Raw genomic sequence first — 17,347 nt, 5'->3', positions numbered from 1 at the left:
GTCTAACATGTTCTAAGATGTTCTGAGATGTTCTAAGATGTTCTACCAGGTTCAAATATCTTCTAAGATGTTCAAACATGGTCTAACATGTTCTAAGATGTTCTGAGATGTTCTAAGATGTTCTACCAGGTTCAAATATTTCTAAGATGTTCCAACATGTCATGTTCTAACATATTCTAAGATGCTGTAAGATGTTCAAACATGTTTTAAGATGCTCTAACATGTTCTAAGATGTTCTAACACGTTCTAAGATGATCTAACATGTTCTAAGATGTTCTACGATGATCTAACATGTTCTAAGATGTTCTACGATGATCTAACACATTCTAAGATGCTTGAACATCTTAGAATATGTTTTAACATGTTCTAAAATGTTGTAAGATGTTCTACCAGGTTCGAACATGACCTCTGACCTGAACAGTTCCCAGGTCTCATATCAGGCTGCACCGTGGACTGGTTCCAGCGCTGGCCCCGGGACGCCCTGACGGCTGTATCGCATCACTTCCTGTCTCAGTACCAGGACCTCCGCTGCTCCGAGGACGCGAGGCAGAGCGTGGTGGTCGCCATGGGAACCTTCCAGGTAGCCGTAGCGATGCCATCAGGTGTGTGTCTCGCTCGTGTTCAGCCAACTGATCAGGTGACCCATGTTCCCGCAGGACCTGGTGGCAGAGAAGTGCGGCGAGTATTTCGAGCGTTTCCGCCGTCTGACGTTTGTGACGCCCAAGTCCTACCTGTCCTTCATCGACAGCTACAAGGTCATCTACAGCGAGAAGATCGCACATGTCGGAATGCTAGCAGAACGCATGAACACAGGTCAGGCTGAGGTGGACCGGAGAAGAGTCTGGAGAAACCACAACATGACCGCCAAGACACAACAAGACCACAACATGACCACCAAGACACAACATGACCATAACACGACCATAACATGACCACAACAAGACCACCAGGACACAACAAGACCACAACAAGACCACAACAAGACCACAACAAGACCACAAGACCACAACATGACCACAAAGACACGTGACCACAACGTGACCACAACAAGACCACCAGGACACAACAAGACCACAAGACCACAACAAGACCACAACATGACCACAAAGACACGTGACCACAACGTGACCACAACAAGACCACCAGGACACAACAAGACCACAACAGGACCACAACGTGACCATAACATGACCACAAAGACACGTGACCACAACGTGACCACATGACCACAAAGACAAAACGTGACCACAACAAGACCTGAACATGACCACAAGAAGACCACAACATGACCACCAAGACACAACATGACCACAACACGACCACAGACACACACTAACCACCAGGTTGTGTGTCTGCAGGTCTGTCTAAGCTGATGGAGGCGGAGCAGTCAGTGTCTCTGCTCTCTGATCAGCTGCTGCTGAAGGAGCAGGAGCTTGCAGTCACCTCCCAGAGGGCAGAAGGAGTCCTGCAGGAGGTCACGGCTAAAGCTCAGGCTGCTGAGAAGGTCTTCTTCCTTTTCTATTCCAGAAATCAGTTTTCTTTTGGAAGATGAGAACATTCTGGACGTCAGAACTCCTACATCTGTGTTCAGGTGAAGCAGCAGGTGCAGAAAGTGAAGGATAAAGCTCAGCTCATCGTGGATGAGATCGAAGCCGATAAAACAGCAGCAGAGTCCAAGCTGGAGGCTGCCAGGCCGGCACTGGAGGCCGCTGAGGCTGCACTGCAGGTACGTCCACATGTTCTCCTCCAGCCAGCCCAGAGGAACTTGCTGAGAAACCTGCTCCTTCTGCTGTCCACAGACCATCAGACCTGCTGACATCTCCACGGTCAGGAAGCTGCAGAAACCTCCTCACCTCATCATGAGGATCATGGATGCCGTGCTGCTGTTGTTCCAGAGGAAGGTCTGAGATGTTCTCCAGCACCTCCACATCCACCCTCCAAGCCCTTCTGGGTTCATTTTAGCTCACTGTAGGATCATTTTAGCTCACTGTAGGATCATTGTAACTCACTTTAAGATCATTTTAGCTCACTGTAGAATCATTTTAGCTCACTGTAGGATCATTTTAACTCACTGTAGGCTCATTTCAACTCACTTTTGGCTCATTTTAACTCACTTTAAGCTTGTTTTAACTCAGTTTTGGCTCCTTTTTCCTCACTCTGGTCTCATTTCTTCTCACTATGATCTCGTTTCTCCGGCTGATAATCGGTTTCATTTTGGTTCCTCGGTGTCTCTTTGGAACGTACCAGAGGGTTTCAGGGATTTGACGTTCGAATAAAGCTTTTCTCAGAGTTTTTTTGTCTTTTGACATCTCCTCAGATTGAGCCAGTGACCGCAGACCCGGAGCGTCCTTGTCCTCGTCCTTCATGGGCCGAAGCCATGAAGCTGATGCAGAACTCCTCCTTCCTCAACATGCTGCTGAACTTCAGCAAGGTTCCAACCGCTGCCTCGTTTCCTGATAGCTTCTGTCGTTGTGTGTCATATTTTTGTTGTTTTGTGTCATTTTGTGTTTCGTTTGTGGTTTTTCTTAATTTTGTTTGTTGCTTGTGTCATTTTGTGTTGTTTTGTTTCTCGTTTGTGTTATCTGAGCTCGTTTTTCTTGATTTTGTTCCTTTTTTGCACCATTTTGTGTCTCATTTTTGTCATTTTGTTCCTCCTTTGTGTCGTTTTATCATTTTTGTCATTTTGTGTTTTGTTTCTTGTTTGTAATGTTTGAACTCTTGTTTTTCTTGATTTTGTTTCATTTGTGTCATTTTTTGTCCCATGTTTACCGTCTTGTGTCTCATTTTTGTCATATTGTTCCTTGTTTGTGTTGATTTGTGGAACCTTTTGTGTTGTTTTGTATCAATTTTTTGTCTCACTTTTGTTGTTTTGTGTCATTTTGTGTTTTGTTTGTGTTGATTAGACTTTCTAAATATAAATATAGTATAAGCATCATTTTACATTCACACAGATATTATGGTTATTCACTTTTCTATGGAGCTGTTCTGGTCGTTTTGTTTCTCCTTTGTGTCACTTTTTTTTATCAGTTTGTGTTTTGTGTTTCATTTGTATTGTTTAGACTCTTGTTTTCCTTAATTTTGTGTCTTCCTTTTGTCATTTTGTTCCTCATTTGTCATTTTTTGGCACTTTTTTTGTCAGTTTGTGTTGTTTTGTGCCATTTTGTGTTACATTTTTGTCGTTTTGTGTTTTGTTTGTGTTCATTTTTGCCATTTTTTGCCATTTTGCATCTCGTTTTTGTCATTTTGTTCCCTTTGTGACGCTCTAAGATCATGTATCACGTCAGATGTTGGCCGTCATGATAAAGTTCCAGTAACATTCCAAAGAAGTCACTAAAGGTTCATTCACTGTTTAGCTAAAATGATTCCAACATTGTCCAAAATCACTCAAAGTTTGACCAGAATGACTTCAAAATAAAACAAAAATGATTAAATTTCCAAACCTGTCAAAAATAAAAATTGATCCCAAATGGCTTCAAGCTTCTCCACAGTCACAAGAACATTTTCCAAAATCTCTAATATTTGTCTGAAATGTAAATGAAAGTGTAAATTTTTGACTTTTTTAGCATTCATTTCTGGGAACATAAAAGAGAATAGCAGATGATAAATTTGAAAAGTTCACTTTACTGAAGATCTCCCCAGGACAAGCTGAAGGGTTCATCTGACATCACTGAGGGTTAAAGGGAGGAGCTCTAGGTGGAGTCATGGGAGAAAACGAGGGGTCACATATCTCTTCTGGCCTGGGAACAGCTCAGGATCCTCCAGGAGCAGCTGGAGGATGCTGCTGTGGACGTCTGGAAGGACCTGCATGAGGAACCCCGAGCGTTGGTGATCCAGGAGATGACTCAGTGATGTCTGTTCTGCTTGTGCTGCAGGACTCCATCACGGAGGAGGTGGTGGAGCTGCTGGCCCCCTACCTGGACATGGATGACTACAACATGGAGTCAGCCAAGAGGATCTGCGGTAACGTGGCGGGACTCTGCTCCTGGACTCAGGCCATGGTGGACTTCTTCAGCATCAACAAGGAGGTGCTGCCTCTGAAGGTAACTGACAGAGGAGATGACCAGAAGGTGTTTTTGTTGGTGGGGTTTGAGGTCACTCTGTCTATCACAGTCAGCAATTTCAAACGGAGGGATATACATGCACTAACCTCACCACCTCTTTCGTAAACTGTTAAACTCTGTCAGGTTCCTCAGGGATCCTGATCAACAGAACCTTTCAGGTCCAGACTCTAGTTCTCAGGTGGATGGAGGTCTGGACTTTGACTCCTCCAGAACTTCCACCTTGTTGTCTTCAAACCATCTCTGAGGATCTTTGTCTGTTTGCTTCGACTCATCATCTGGATGGAAACCTGATCTTCTCCATGTCTCAGTTCTCTTCAGACCATCAGGTTGTCCTCCAGGATTTCATTTACCCTCTACCTTTACCAGCCTTCCAGAACCTGCTGCTGAGGAACACCATGATGCTGCCACCACCGTGCTTCTCATCATGATGCTGCCACCACCGTGCATCTCAGTGGGGATGGTGTGTTTGTGAGGATGTTCAGTGTTTGGTGTCCATCAAACATATCATCTAGTCTGATGGGCGTCAAGCTCCATCCTGGTCTCCTCAGACCAAAGAACCTTCTTCCAGGTGTCTTCAGAGTCTCCACATGTCTTCTGGTGAACTCTAGTCCAGATTTAATTGGAGCTTTTTCCATCAGAGTCTTTCTCTTTGTCTCCATAAAGCTTTGACTGGTGAAGAACAGACAGCAGTTGTTGGATGAACAGTCTGAAGATGGAACTCCTTCAGAGGAGTCATAGGAGTCTTGGTGGCCTCCCTCTCTAGTCTCTTTCTCCTTCAGAGGAGTCATCGGAGTCTTGGTGGCCTCCCTCTCTAGTCTCTTTCTCCTTCAGAGGAGTCATAGGAGTCTTGGTGGCCTCCCTCTCTAGTCTCTTTCTCCTTCAGAGGAGTCATAGGAGTCTTGGTGGCCTCCCTCACTAGTCTCTTTCTCCTTCAGAGGAGTCATAGGAGTCTTGGTGGCCTCCCTCTCTAGTCTCTTTCTCCTTCAGAGGAATCATAGGAGTCTCGGTGGCCTCCCTCTCTAGTCTCTTTCTCCTTCAGAGGAGTCATAGGAGTCTCGGTGGCCTCCCCCTCTAGTCTCTTTCTCCTTCAGAGGAGTCATAGGAGTCTTGGTGGCCTCCCTCTCTAGTCTCTCAGATCTTGAGGACGTCCTGCTCTAGTCAGATTTTTTCATGTTCCATCTTCCTTCCATTTCTTAATGATGGATTTAACTGGAGTCCAGAAGATCTTCAGGAACTTTAAATGTTCTTGTATCGTCCTCACTGATGCTTTTCAACAAGCTTCTCTCAGAGTTTCTTGGTTCTTCTGTCTTCATGGTGTAGATCTATCCAGGAGTTCTGATCTACCAGAGACTGGACCTTCCAGATCCAGGAGTCTTTATGCTACAATCGCTGACCTCAGATCATCCATTAACTGGGGTCTTCTAGAACCAACTGAGTTCCATTAGTCACTTTAAAGGAGGTCAATACTTATGGAATCAGTCACTTTACATTTTATATTTTGAATTAATTGACATTACTTTGTAGAAGTCTGAGTCTTTTTGAAAATTCTTGTCCTAAAAGTGCAGTTGATCATGATTCAATGCTGCAAAGCAATAAAAGGAGAAAACTTCAGGATCGGGGCATGGGCTGGGTTTTGGTAGTTTTGCTGCTGGTGAAGGTTTATCTCCATGAATGCAGGCTAACCTGGCCCTGCAGGAGGCTCGTCTGCTGCTCGCTCAGGCTGAACTCGCTAAAGCTCAGGATCAGCTGGATGCCAAGCAGCAGGAGCTGGACGCTGTGCAGGTAGGCACACTCAATGTCAGATTCTACGTGTTCTGCGGAGTACGATCTGTTGTCTTTTGGTTCTTCATTTGGCTTCTAGATCAGTGCATCACTTTTACATTTGGTTCCCTGATTCTGGGATTATCTGTCAAGGTGAATTTTAACCCTTTGATGCACAACATGGGTCAAATGATCTTTTGACTCATGTAGCCAGTTAGCCATTTAGTTTGTAAGTTAGCCAGTTAGGTAGTTAGCCAATTAGTCGGTCAGTTAGCCAATTAGTTAGTTAGCCAATTAGCCAGTTAGTAAGTTAGTTAGCCAATTAGCCACTTAGTTAGTTAACCAATTAGTAGGTCAGTTAGCCAGTTAGTCAGTCAGCCAGTTCGTCAGTTAGTCAATTAGCCAGTTAGTTAATTAGCCAGTTTATCAGTTAGCAAGTTAGTCAGTTCATCAAATAACCAGTTTGCCATTTAGCCAGTTAGTTAGTTAGCCACTTAGTTAGTCAGTTAGCCATTTAGTCAGTTAGCCAAGATACCCATATTCCATTGCATATGGGTATCTTTTGAAGATAGTTGAAAATATTGTCATTTTATGGTGACATGTAATTGAATTGCTGATTACATGTAATTTTTTATAAAAATTTAACTAAACAGGGGAACAGTTACCTCATTCTCCCAGCTCCAATCCTTAATAAGCTTTTCTTCTAGATAACAGCAAAAGACAGATGTTTTAAGTTATTTAGTGTGTTTTTGTGATTGAACAAAACTAGGAAAATCTTTAAAATAAGGATTAGTTGCTCTAAAAACCCCAAGTGTGGACTGAAAACCTGTTGCAGATGTTCGTTCTTTCCAGTCCCGTCAGGATTAACAGAAGAAGTTTATTAGACTTTTGAGCTTTCGTTTATCTTTCATCTTCTTGTTGACATCTCAGCTCCATTAATTAGTCTTTTCTGGGTTAAAATGCTGTTTTAAAATGACCTTGACCTTCAGGCTCTGTACGACGCTGCCATGAAGGAGAAGCAGGACCTTCTGGACGACGCTCAGACCTGCCGCCGTAAGATGTCCAACGCCACGGCTCTGATCGACGGGCTGGGAGGAGAGAAGGTCAGCCTCCTCCGGTGTCCTTCTGTCTGCTCCCGACCCGTCCATCCGTCCTGAAGCTCTCCTGGTCTGGTTGTGTTTCAGGTCCGGTGGACCGACAGCAGTGCCAGGTTCCAGACTCAGATCAGACGCCTCGTGGGGGATGTCCTTCTGTCCTCGGGCTTCCTGTCCTATGCCGGGCCCTTCAACCAGGAATACCGCCACCTGCTGCTGGAGCTGTGGAAGCAGGACATGGAGGACAGACGCATCCCCTTCAGTCCTGTAGGACACCTAATTCTCTGAAATATTACACACAAAAGTCCAGAAAATAGAAATCAGCACACAAAGGTGTTTGAAAAAAATGGATATTAAAGCACAAAAGTGTTAATAAGATAAGGTGAGGGAAGGAAATGTCCATGTTACAGCAGCTGGGTACAGATGAGACGGAACCAGAAGAAGAAATGACAAAAGTACAACTAACAATACAGATAAAATAAAAATAAAGGATAGAGACAATAACTCAGACAGAGAGAAGGCAGTTTAACCTTCTGATGTTGGTCATATGAGAGCAAACTCTGATGATTCGCAAACCGTAGAGAGAAGAACCAAAGAGCTGTAAGGACAAGAAAAAAGCAGTGTTAGATGATGCAAACTGGAGGATCTGTGGCTGGAAACAGAGATTAGTTGTCCGAAGAGCTACAGAAAAACCAACCAGCGTTAAAAATAAGTGTGTTTAAAACACTCAACTTGATGAGGACATCTGAAGTTTCAGGTTTAAGATGTTCAAAGATGTTGTCTTTCCTAAAAGCTGTTCTCCAGGTTAGTCTAAATCTAGGCATCTCAGCAGAAACTGTCAGGAGGTTCCTGCTGCAGCAGATTGTTCTGAAACGCTGCTGGATATGAAGCAGAAACATTCACTTTGCTCTGAGAAGGAACCTTACCCAGAACCTGTTAAGGCCTGGAGGAGGTGCTCTTCAAGGAAAGAGTTCAAGAAAACTGAAGAATGGTTTCAGGAAATCAAACGCAGCAGGTGGAGATGAACGCTGGGATTTAGATGGTTTCTATGACACCTGCTTCAGGAGTCACAAACCTCAACTTTTCTACAAACTTCTACCAAAACTATGAAGGAAACCTTCCTGTCAGACTTTATATAATAAATATGGTGAATTTACTCTTTGAATATAGGCGCTTTTCCGTTAGCACCTATTCAGCTCGGTTTAGGTCGTTTTCCATTACAGCTGAGTACCACCTCATGGTGGGTGGAGTCACAGAACACTCTCCGTCCTCCAACATAGTCTCCAATAAAGCCGCGGTGGAGTCGAGGCCACTCTCCCTCCCATTGCTCGCTGGTCGATGCCCGTAAAAGGCATCCATTTGGCTAAACCACTACCTCCAATTTGACCCACTCCGACCGTTGTGGTTCTTGATGGACCTTGATTGTCCAGACACTGCTTCATTGTCCTGCTGTGTCCGTGGGCGGACATCCACTCAGAGACCTCCTGATAAACTTTCTGGTTGTGAGTCACACCGTCCAGCTCCTTCTGTATTCTTTGGTCCGCCACCAAAGACAGAAAAATCTTCATTCGTCCACGGTACAGGTCTGGTGTGTCGTCACTCCCTGTCCAATTAGTGGCCTGCACTCTGTAGACGTCACATTATCGGCTCCACTCGGCTCACTGGCCCAGTAGGTACTAAAATAGTACCTGGTACCAAGTAGTAGTCCTAATGGAAAACCTCACAAACCCAGTAGAGTCGAGCCGAGTAGGTGCTGGTAAAAAAGTGCCACATGTAATTCAATTCAATTTTATTTATATAGCGCCAACTACAGTCAAATTGTCTCAAGACGCTTTACAGAACCCATATGCCTGAACCCCCAGAGCAAGCCCTAAGGAGACAGTGGCAAGGAAAACACCCTTTTAACAGGGAAAAAAGCCTCGAGCAGAACCTGGATCTTTATGTCGGGGGACCCATCTGCTGCTGGCCAGGCGGGTTGAGAGGGACAACCTACCTGGTAGAACCAGTTTATTTGAACTGATGTTACAAACAGGTTTTGTTCCTGTTCTCTAGACGTGACGGATCATTTTAGTGGTGGGCTGTCTGTTCCTGATCTCTAGATTTACTGTGACCTCCTTCTTCTGTCCTATCACGATGCTGTGAACAAAGTCATGTGACTTGATCCTCTAACCTAACAGGACCTGGATGTGATTGGTCTGCTGGTGGACAGCACCACGGTGAGCGAGTGGAACCTGCAGGGTTTACCCAGCGACGACCTGTCCGTCCAGAACGGCATCGTGGTGACGAAGGCATCCCGCTACCCGCTGCTCATCGACCCCCAGGGCCAGGCCAAGACCTGGATCCAGAACAGGGAGCGGGAGCAGCAACTGCAGGTGAGGACACCTGCTGGAGGCCACCTCCTCCCAGGACATGCCCCCCGCTCACCTGAGATCTGCTCTGTGTCTCAGGTGACGTCTCTGAACCACAAATACTTCCGGTCCCACCTGGAGGACAGCCTGTCTCTGGGGCGCCCCCTGCTGCTGGAAGATGTCGGGGAGGAGCTGGACCCCGTCCTGGACAACATCCTAGACAAAAACTACATCAGGTCTGGATCCACCTATAAGGTAGGACAGCTGCTACTCATCCCTCCGTTGTTCTTTCACTGATACCAGGCAAACTCATAACCATCAAAAACCAGAGTTAGGGACAAACAGCTGTGAGATTGATCAATAACCTGGATATTAACTCACATATATGTCAATAACCTCAATGTTAATGCCCAAAAGTATTAATAACCTGAATATTACCACAGTAAATTGTTGTAAATCTAGATATTACCACACTAAAGTATCACTGTCTTTGATATTAATGCCCAAAAGTGTAAAAAATCTGGATATTAACTCACTAAATTATCACTATCTTTGATATTAATGTCCAAAAGTGTGAAAAAATCTGGATATTAACACACTAAATTATCAATAACTTGAATATTAATAAACAAATATCACGTTTTTCTTGGGTTTGCCTGTCGACCGGTGCTGCTGCTGCTCACTAACTATCCGACTATCTGCAGGTGAAGATTGGAGATAAGGAGGTGGATGTGATGAAAGGCTTCAGGCTGTACATCACCACTAAGCTGGCCAACCCGGCCTACAGTCCTGAGGTCAGCGCCAGGACGGCAGTGGTGGACTTCACCGTGACCCAGAGAGGCCTGGAGGACCAGCTGCTGGGCCGAGTCATCCTGCTGGAGAAGCAGGTGGGTAGCAGGTATACGTAGCGACAAGCTAGCCAGCTATATGTAGCGACAAGCTAGCCAGCTATATGTAGCGACAAAGTAACAAGGTATACGTACCAACAAGCTAGCCAGGCATACGTACTGACAAGCTAGCTAGGTGGGTATCAGGTATATTCAGGTAGTGAGATGTTCAGACATGGAGCTGGTAGAAGTTCCATGTCTGTGGTTCTACTTTAGTGACGTCCATCTGAGATAGATCTGAGACACTTTTACAAGGTCCACCTCCTGAAGCTCAGCAGCTCTGCATTGATCTGACTCCACCAGGAGCTGGAGGCAGAGCGGGTGAAGCTGCTGGAGGAGGTGACGTCCAACCGGAGGAGGATGCAGGAGCTGGAGGACAGTCTGTTGCTCCGCCTGACCAGCACCCAGGGCTCCCTGGTGGAGGACGAGTCCCTGATCCAGGTCCTGAGGGTCACCAAGTCCACGGCTCAGGAGGTGCTGCTCTCTGCTTCTCCAACCATGGCTTCAGTTTAACCTTCACGTTTCCACTTCCTCCTTCTCCAACATTCATCTTCATTCTGACTAGTTTCTGTCTTTCCATCTATATATAACTGCCGATGCTCACCTGTCCTCTAGGTGAGTGAGAAGTTGTCGGTTGCCGCGGAGACGGAGGTGAAGATTACCCAGGCCAGGGAGGAGTACCGGCCGGTGGCCACCAGGGGGAGCATCCTCTACTTCCTGATCGTGGAGATGTCGCTGGTGAACATCATGTACCAGACGTCACTGCGACAGTTCCTGGGGCTGTTCGACTCATCCCTGATGAACTCGGAGAAGAACCAGCTGACCTCCAGACGCATCGGCAGCATCATCGACTTCCTCACCTGCCAGGTAAGTCAGAGGAGAGCCGGTGTTCACCTGCAGCTGCTCTCACCTGGTCTGCCATCAGATCCAATGAGCCCTGTGTGTCTCCTTCAGGTGTTCTGCTACACAACCAGAGGTCTGTATGAGGAGCACAAGCTGCTCTTCACTCTGCTGCTGGCTCTGAAGATCGACCTGCAGGCCCGAAACATCTCACAGTCTGAGCTGCTCACCTTCATCAAAGGTCATCCTTCTCCATCCTGCATCCTCCATCCTCCTCCATTGTCCTCCATCCTCCTCCATCGTCCTCCATTCTCCTCCATCCTCCTCCATCCTGCATCCTCCATCCTCCTCCATCCACCTCCATTGTCCTCCGTCTCCCATCCTCTTCCATCCTCCTCCATCATCCTTCATCCTCCTCCATCCTACATCCTCCATCCTCCATCCTCTTCTATCCTCCTCCATCCTCTTCCATCCTCCATCCTCCTCCATCTTCCTCCATCCTGCATCCTCCATCATCCTCATCCTCCTCCATCTTCCTCCATCCTGCATCCTCCATCATCCTCATCCTCCTCTATTCTCCTTCATCCTCCTCCATCTTCCATCCTCCTCCATCATCCTCCATCCTCTTCCATCCTCCTCCATCCTCCATCCTCCTCCGTCCTCTTCCATCCTCCATTCTCCTCCATCATCCTCCATCCTCCTCCGCCTTGTCTTCTCAAACTCCTTTCTCCATCCAGGTGGTGCTTCTCTGGACCTGAACTCTGTAGAGTCTAAACCTCGTCGCTGGATCTTGGACCAGACGTGGTTGAACCTGGTGCAACTGTCGTTCCTGTCTCCCTTCTCCCGGCTCCTGGTCCAGGTGAGTCCAGGTTCTGCTCATGTTCAGGTGGAGCTGGAACCCCCAGCTACAGACTTCCTGTCTCCATGTCCAGGTGAACCAGAACGAGCGTTCCTGGAGGACATGGTTCGACCAGCCGGCACCAGAAGAAGCTCTGTTGCCTGATGGGTACGAGGAGAAGCTGGACGCCTTCCGGAAGCTTCTGCTCATCCGTAGCTGGTGTCCGGACCGGACCATCGCTCAGGTGTGGTCTACGGACTCCACCAAACCTCACCTCAGAATCAGAATAGAATAGAGTAGACCTACCGACTTCTGTAGAAAGTTCTAGAGTAGACCTACTGACAACTGTAGAAAGTTCTAGAGTAGACCTACCGACAACTGTCCAGTTGTCGGTAGGTCTACTCTAGAACTCGATGGACGTCAAGGACCTGGAAGTCTGGAGATATTGACAGTCTGAAGGTAGAACTCTGATCATTGATAAAGTTAGTGCAGATCCAGAACTGTGTTTTTGTGTGTTCAGGCTCGCTGCTACATCTCCGAGTCTCTGGGTCGCCGCTATGCTGAAGGTTCGATTCTGGACCTGGAGGCCTTGGTGGCAGAGAGCGACTGCAGGACTCCGATGGTCTGTCTGCTCTCAATGGGCTCCGACCCAACGGAGAACATCGAGAAACTGGCCAAGAGCAAGGTGAGGAGATGCAGAGTGAGTTCCTCACTAACAGATCCACGTCCAGGTTTGTTGTTCCTACTGACCCACTTCTGTCATAAATATCAGGATGTTTTTGAACTTCATGGGGTGAGGATAGTGTGAAGCCAGATCCCAAACTGATATTGAGTGTTTTCATAGGTGCAAATATCTGATTCTTTGTGTCCCATTTTTGTCATTTTGTGTCTTGTTTTTGTCGTTTTGTGTCTTGTTTTTGTAATTTGTTGTCGCGTTTTTGTCGTTTTGTGTCTCGTTTTTGTTGTTTGGTGTGTCATTTCTGTCATTTTGTCTCTTGTTTTTGTCATTTTGTGTCATGTTTTTGTTATTGTGGAGCAGAAAACTGGAAAGGAGAAGGTTTATTTCTCAAACATTTTGAGCCCAGATGTCCTCCAGTTCTGGAATGATCCACTGGAGTTTCTGGTTTGTAGATATAAGACTAGTGGATGTGGGCAGCAGACAAACTGTCCTGGTCTCTGTCTGCAGGGGGCGCCGTGCCGCCCCATCTCATTGGGGCAGGGCCAGGAGGTGTATGCTCGCAGGCTATTGGCCAGCAGCATGACGGACGGCGGCTGGCTCCTCCTCCAGAACTGCCACCTGGGCCTGGACTTCCTGGATGAGCTGCTGGAGATGGTCACTGCAGCGACGCCAGAGAGCGTGCACAGAGGCTTCCGGGTGTGGCTGACGACCGACGTGCACAACAGGTACCCGGTGACGTCGTCTGCGTTGCCACAGCGACAGCAACTGTGTTTCAGATGTTTAAAACAAAAGTGAGACGTTAAAAATTAGATGGAGATCAAAAACTACGAATCGCAAAGAAGCAACACAAACAAGGAACAAAAAAATGGGACACAAAACAACACACACACAAGACCAGAAGAACAAAATGACAAAAACCAGCCACAAAATCATTAAAACAAGGAACACAATGAGAAAACAGGACGTAAAATGACGACAAAATGAACAAAAGCAAAACGAACAAGAAACAAAATGACTCAAAAATAACGCAAACGAGACACATTACAATTAAAACCAAATGCAAAACAACAAAAACAACAAACAAGACACCACAAATAACACAAAGAAGACAGGAAGTGATAAAGAGTCACAAATTGATAAAATTGAGACACAACAAAGAAACAACTTGAAAAAAACAGACAAAATGACAAAAATGAGACAAAATGACACAAAGAAGACACACAATGAAAGAAAAGAACAGAAACAAGAAATAAAATGACAAAAACGACACAGGACAGCACAAATAACACAAACAAGACATGAAATGATAAGAAAGCATCACAAACCAACAAAAATGACACAAAACAAAGAAACAACCTGAAAAATACAAGACGCACAACGACAAAAACGAGACAAAATGACACAAACAAGACAGGCAATGAAAGAAAAGAACACAAACAAGGAACAAAAGCAAACAAAACAAAAAAGACTCCAAACAACAAAAACGAGACCCAAAATCACACAAATGAGAAACAAAAAAACAAGACAACACACATTAGACATTTTCATTAACACATTACTGAATGCCTTCCATCCATCATTGACTGTGTGTTTGTGAACAGGTTCCCCATCACGTTCCTCCAGTCCTCCATCAAGTTCACCAACGAACCTCCTCTGGGTAGGACAACTTTGGTTCTTCATCTCCAGTAACTTTATCAATGATCAGAGTTCTACCTTCAGACTGGGAATATTTCCAGTTCCAGGTCCTTGAAGTCTATAGAGGAGAACACAAAATGATAAAAATGAGACAAAAAAAGGACAACAATGAGAAAAAAAATTGAAAATGAGGGAAAAAGACTAAAAATAGGCAAAAAACTACAAAAATTGTCAAAAAAATGACAAAAATGTGAAAAAAGGTTGACAAAAAATGTCAATATTTTTAAAAAATGAGACACAAAATGACAAATCATACAAAAAAATGACAAAATTAGACAAGAATCGATAAAAATAAGACAAAAAATGACAAAAATGAGATGAAAATTGCAAAAAGGAAAAAATGACAAAATATAGACAAAAAACCAACAACTATGTAACAAGGGGACACAATGAAACAGTCCAAGATGACGACGACTGAACAGAACTCAGATGTGTTTCTCATCCTAAATGTCATGGTTCTATCTGCTGGACTGATGAATTTCTGAAAAAGCTAATTAAAAAGTGATAAATCTGGACCCACCTCTATGGACTTCAAGGATCTGGAATGTTCTAAGTGAGATTAAACTTAAAGACTGGAAGCAGGAAAGGAGAACGTCCCCTGGAGAAAGTTCTAGAGTAGACCTACAGACAATTGGAGAAAGTTCTAGAGCAGACCTACCGACAACTGTAGAAAGTTCTAGAGCAGACCTACCGACAACTGTAGAAAGTTCTAGAGTAGACCTACCGACAACTGTAGAAATTTGTAGAGTAGACCTACCGACAACTGTAGAAAGTTCTAGAGCAGACCTACCGACAACTGTAGAAAGTTCTAGAGCAGACCTACTGACAACTGTCTAGTTGTCGGTAGGTCTACTCTAGAACGTTCTCCAGGGGACGTTCTCCTCTAAGGACCTGGAACTCTGGAGATATTCTCAGAGTAGAACTGTGCTCCATTAAATCTACTGCAGTTCTTGTCTTCAGTACAGTAATTCTGCTGTTTTCTTGTGTCTGTGTCCGTCAGGGATGAAGGCTGGTCTGAAGAGGACTTTCGGTGGTGTCAGTCAGGACCAGCTGGAGGTCAGCAGCCGTCCTGAGTGGAGGCCTCTGCTCTACGCCGTGGCCTTCCTTCACACCACTGTACAGGTGTGTGTCGCACCTTTTACAACACGGTTCTGTCAGACACGAGTAGATGATCCTCAGAGCTGATGGATGTCATTCCTGTCAGGAGCGTCGCAAGTTTGGTCCCCTCGGCTGGAACGTCCCCTATGAGTTCAACCAGGCGGATTTCACCTCCAGCATCCAGTTCATCCAGAACCACCTGGACGAGCTGGATGCCAAGAGAGGCGTGAACTGGAGCTGCCTGCGCTACATGCTGGGTCAGAACCTGATGAGCTGCACAACACAACACACAAAAGACTTCAGAACATTCACCAATCAGGCACAACACTATGACCACCAATATAGTGTTGGTCCCCCTTATGTGGTTAAAGATACTCCAGATTCAGAATCAAATAAATCCTAAACTGACTTTAAATCACATCCAGAACCAGGACAATCAAGACTGGAACCAAACATAAACCAGTCCCAAGAAAGTCTAGAACCAGTCCAACATCCAGTCTGAAACCAGTCCAGAAGCTGTTCTAGAAAGCCCCAGAGCATGATACTGCCACCTCCATGCTGGATGATAGGTTTGGTGTTCCTTGGTTAAAACAAGTCTAAGACCTGCCCAAAACAGTCTGAAACCAGTCCTAAACCAGTCCTTTAAAGGTCTAAAATGAGGACGAAAATTAAACCTTAACCATTTCTTTATTTTAAAAATAAAAGTTCAGAACAGGTCAGAAAACTGTATGAAACCAGTCCTAAAAAAGTCAAGAACCAGTGCAAAATTGGGACCAAAACCAAATCTAAGAACCAAGATAGTGCAGAATCAGTCCAACATGCAGCCTGAAACCAGTCCAGAAAGCCCCAGAGCATGATACTGCCACCTCCATGCTTGACGGTAGGTTTGGAGTTCTCACCTTCAGTTCTTGTTCCATCTGACCACAGAACTTTCCTCCAGTGTAGCAAGATGCAAATACAACACTGTGACAACATGATGATATGAAACAACAAAATAAAACATGACAACGTACCATATGACCAAACTAGAAGATGCTGAGCTCCAGAGACCTCCAGTGGAGCTCTGGCCTCAGCTCCTCACCATACCTTCCTGTTTTGGTGTTCTGATCCAGGTGAGGTCCAGTACGGCGGCCGGGTGACCGATGACCTGGATAAACGTCTCCTCAACACCTTCACTCGTGTCTGGTTCAGTGAGAACACCTTCAGCGACAAGTTCTGCTTCTACCGGGGCTACGGCGTCCCATCCAAGGCCCGGACGGTCCAGGACGTCCTGCAGCACATCGAGGTCCTGCCGCTGGTCGACTCACCAGAGGTCAGGAACTCTCCACTGTCCTTAGATCAGTTAGATTCAAACATGAAGCACAATGGGTTAAAATGAACCCACAGTGGGTTAAAATGAGCCCATAGTGAGTTAAAATGATCTACAGTGGGTTAAAATGATCTGCAGTGGGTTAATATGATCCACAGTGGGTTAAAATGAGCCCCCAGTGGAGTTAAAATGATCTACAGTGGGTTAAAATGATCCACAGTGGGTTAAAATGAACCCACAGTGGGTTAAAATGATCCACAGTGAGTTAAAATGATCCACAGTGGATTAAAATGATCCACAGTGGGTTAAAATGAAGCCACAGTGGGTTAAAATGATCTACAGTGGGTTAAAATGAGCCCATAGTGAGTTAAAATGATCCACAGTGGGTTAAAATGATCCACAGTGGGTTAAAATGAACCCACAGTGAGTAAAAATGAACTCACAGTGAGTTAAAATGATCTACAGTGGGTTAAAATGATCCACAGTGGGTTCCACAGATGGAATAAACTATTCAGGTGGTCGTATTCTGGGTGGAATCCTCCACAACAGCAGGTGGCGCTGCTCTCTGACACCACAAAAGAAGTCATCATGTCTTCCTGTCGGCAGGTGTTGGGGCTCCACCCCAACGCTGACATCACCTACCAGACCAACCTGGCCAATCAGACGCTCAGCACCATCGTCAGCATCCAACCGAAGGACGGTGGGGGCGGGGCTGGGGAGACCAGGGAAGCGGGCGT

At 45.6% G+C, this 17,347-nt stretch overlaps 1 protein-coding gene across 7 annotated transcripts in view; it reads left to right on the top strand.

The window, feature by feature from the left end:
- dnah5l (dynein, axonemal, heavy chain 5 like) overlaps positions 1 to 17,347 on the top strand; it is a 102,454-nt gene that overhangs the window by 68,011 nt on the left and 17,096 nt on the right. For all 7 annotated transcript variants that reach the window (XM_055006887.1, XM_055006885.1, XM_055006883.1 and 4 more), the window contains 25 exons: positions 422 to 580; positions 657 to 813; positions 1,359 to 1,504; positions 1,592 to 1,726; positions 1,800 to 1,901; positions 2,318 to 2,431; positions 3,873 to 4,040; positions 5,739 to 5,843; positions 6,812 to 6,925; positions 7,007 to 7,183; positions 9,094 to 9,288; positions 9,364 to 9,519; positions 9,969 to 10,151; positions 10,455 to 10,625; positions 10,767 to 11,018; positions 11,106 to 11,232; positions 11,729 to 11,850; positions 11,924 to 12,073; positions 12,350 to 12,514; positions 13,016 to 13,233; positions 14,110 to 14,165; positions 15,204 to 15,325; positions 15,408 to 15,558; positions 16,414 to 16,613; positions 17,217 to 17,347. The exon at positions 17,217 to 17,347 is cut by the window's right edge and continues 58 nt beyond it. In XM_055006887.1, the coding sequence (XP_054862862.1) occupies positions 422 to 580; positions 657 to 813; positions 1,359 to 1,504; positions 1,592 to 1,726; positions 1,800 to 1,901; positions 2,318 to 2,431; positions 3,873 to 4,040; positions 5,739 to 5,843; positions 6,812 to 6,925; positions 7,007 to 7,183; positions 9,094 to 9,288; positions 9,364 to 9,519; positions 9,969 to 10,151; positions 10,455 to 10,625; positions 10,767 to 11,018; positions 11,106 to 11,232; positions 11,729 to 11,850; positions 11,924 to 12,073; positions 12,350 to 12,514; positions 13,016 to 13,233; positions 14,110 to 14,165; positions 15,204 to 15,325; positions 15,408 to 15,558; positions 16,414 to 16,613; positions 17,217 to 17,347 (3,776 nt within the window). The remainder of the gene's footprint in view (positions 1 to 421; positions 581 to 656; positions 814 to 1,358; positions 1,505 to 1,591; positions 1,727 to 1,799; positions 1,902 to 2,317; positions 2,432 to 3,872; positions 4,041 to 5,738; positions 5,844 to 6,811; positions 6,926 to 7,006; positions 7,184 to 9,093; positions 9,289 to 9,363; positions 9,520 to 9,968; positions 10,152 to 10,454; positions 10,626 to 10,766; positions 11,019 to 11,105; positions 11,233 to 11,728; positions 11,851 to 11,923; positions 12,074 to 12,349; positions 12,515 to 13,015; positions 13,234 to 14,109; positions 14,166 to 15,203; positions 15,326 to 15,407; positions 15,559 to 16,413; positions 16,614 to 17,216) is intronic.

Source organism: Amphiprion ocellaris, chromosome 22 (genome assembly GCF_022539595.1).
Source record: "Amphiprion ocellaris isolate individual 3 ecotype Okinawa chromosome 22, ASM2253959v1, whole genome shotgun sequence".
Lineage (NCBI taxonomy): Eukaryota > Metazoa > Chordata > Actinopteri > Pomacentridae > Amphiprion > Amphiprion ocellaris.
The sequence above is the reverse complement of the archived record's forward strand: the minus strand, read 5'-3'. Positions and strand labels throughout refer to the sequence as shown.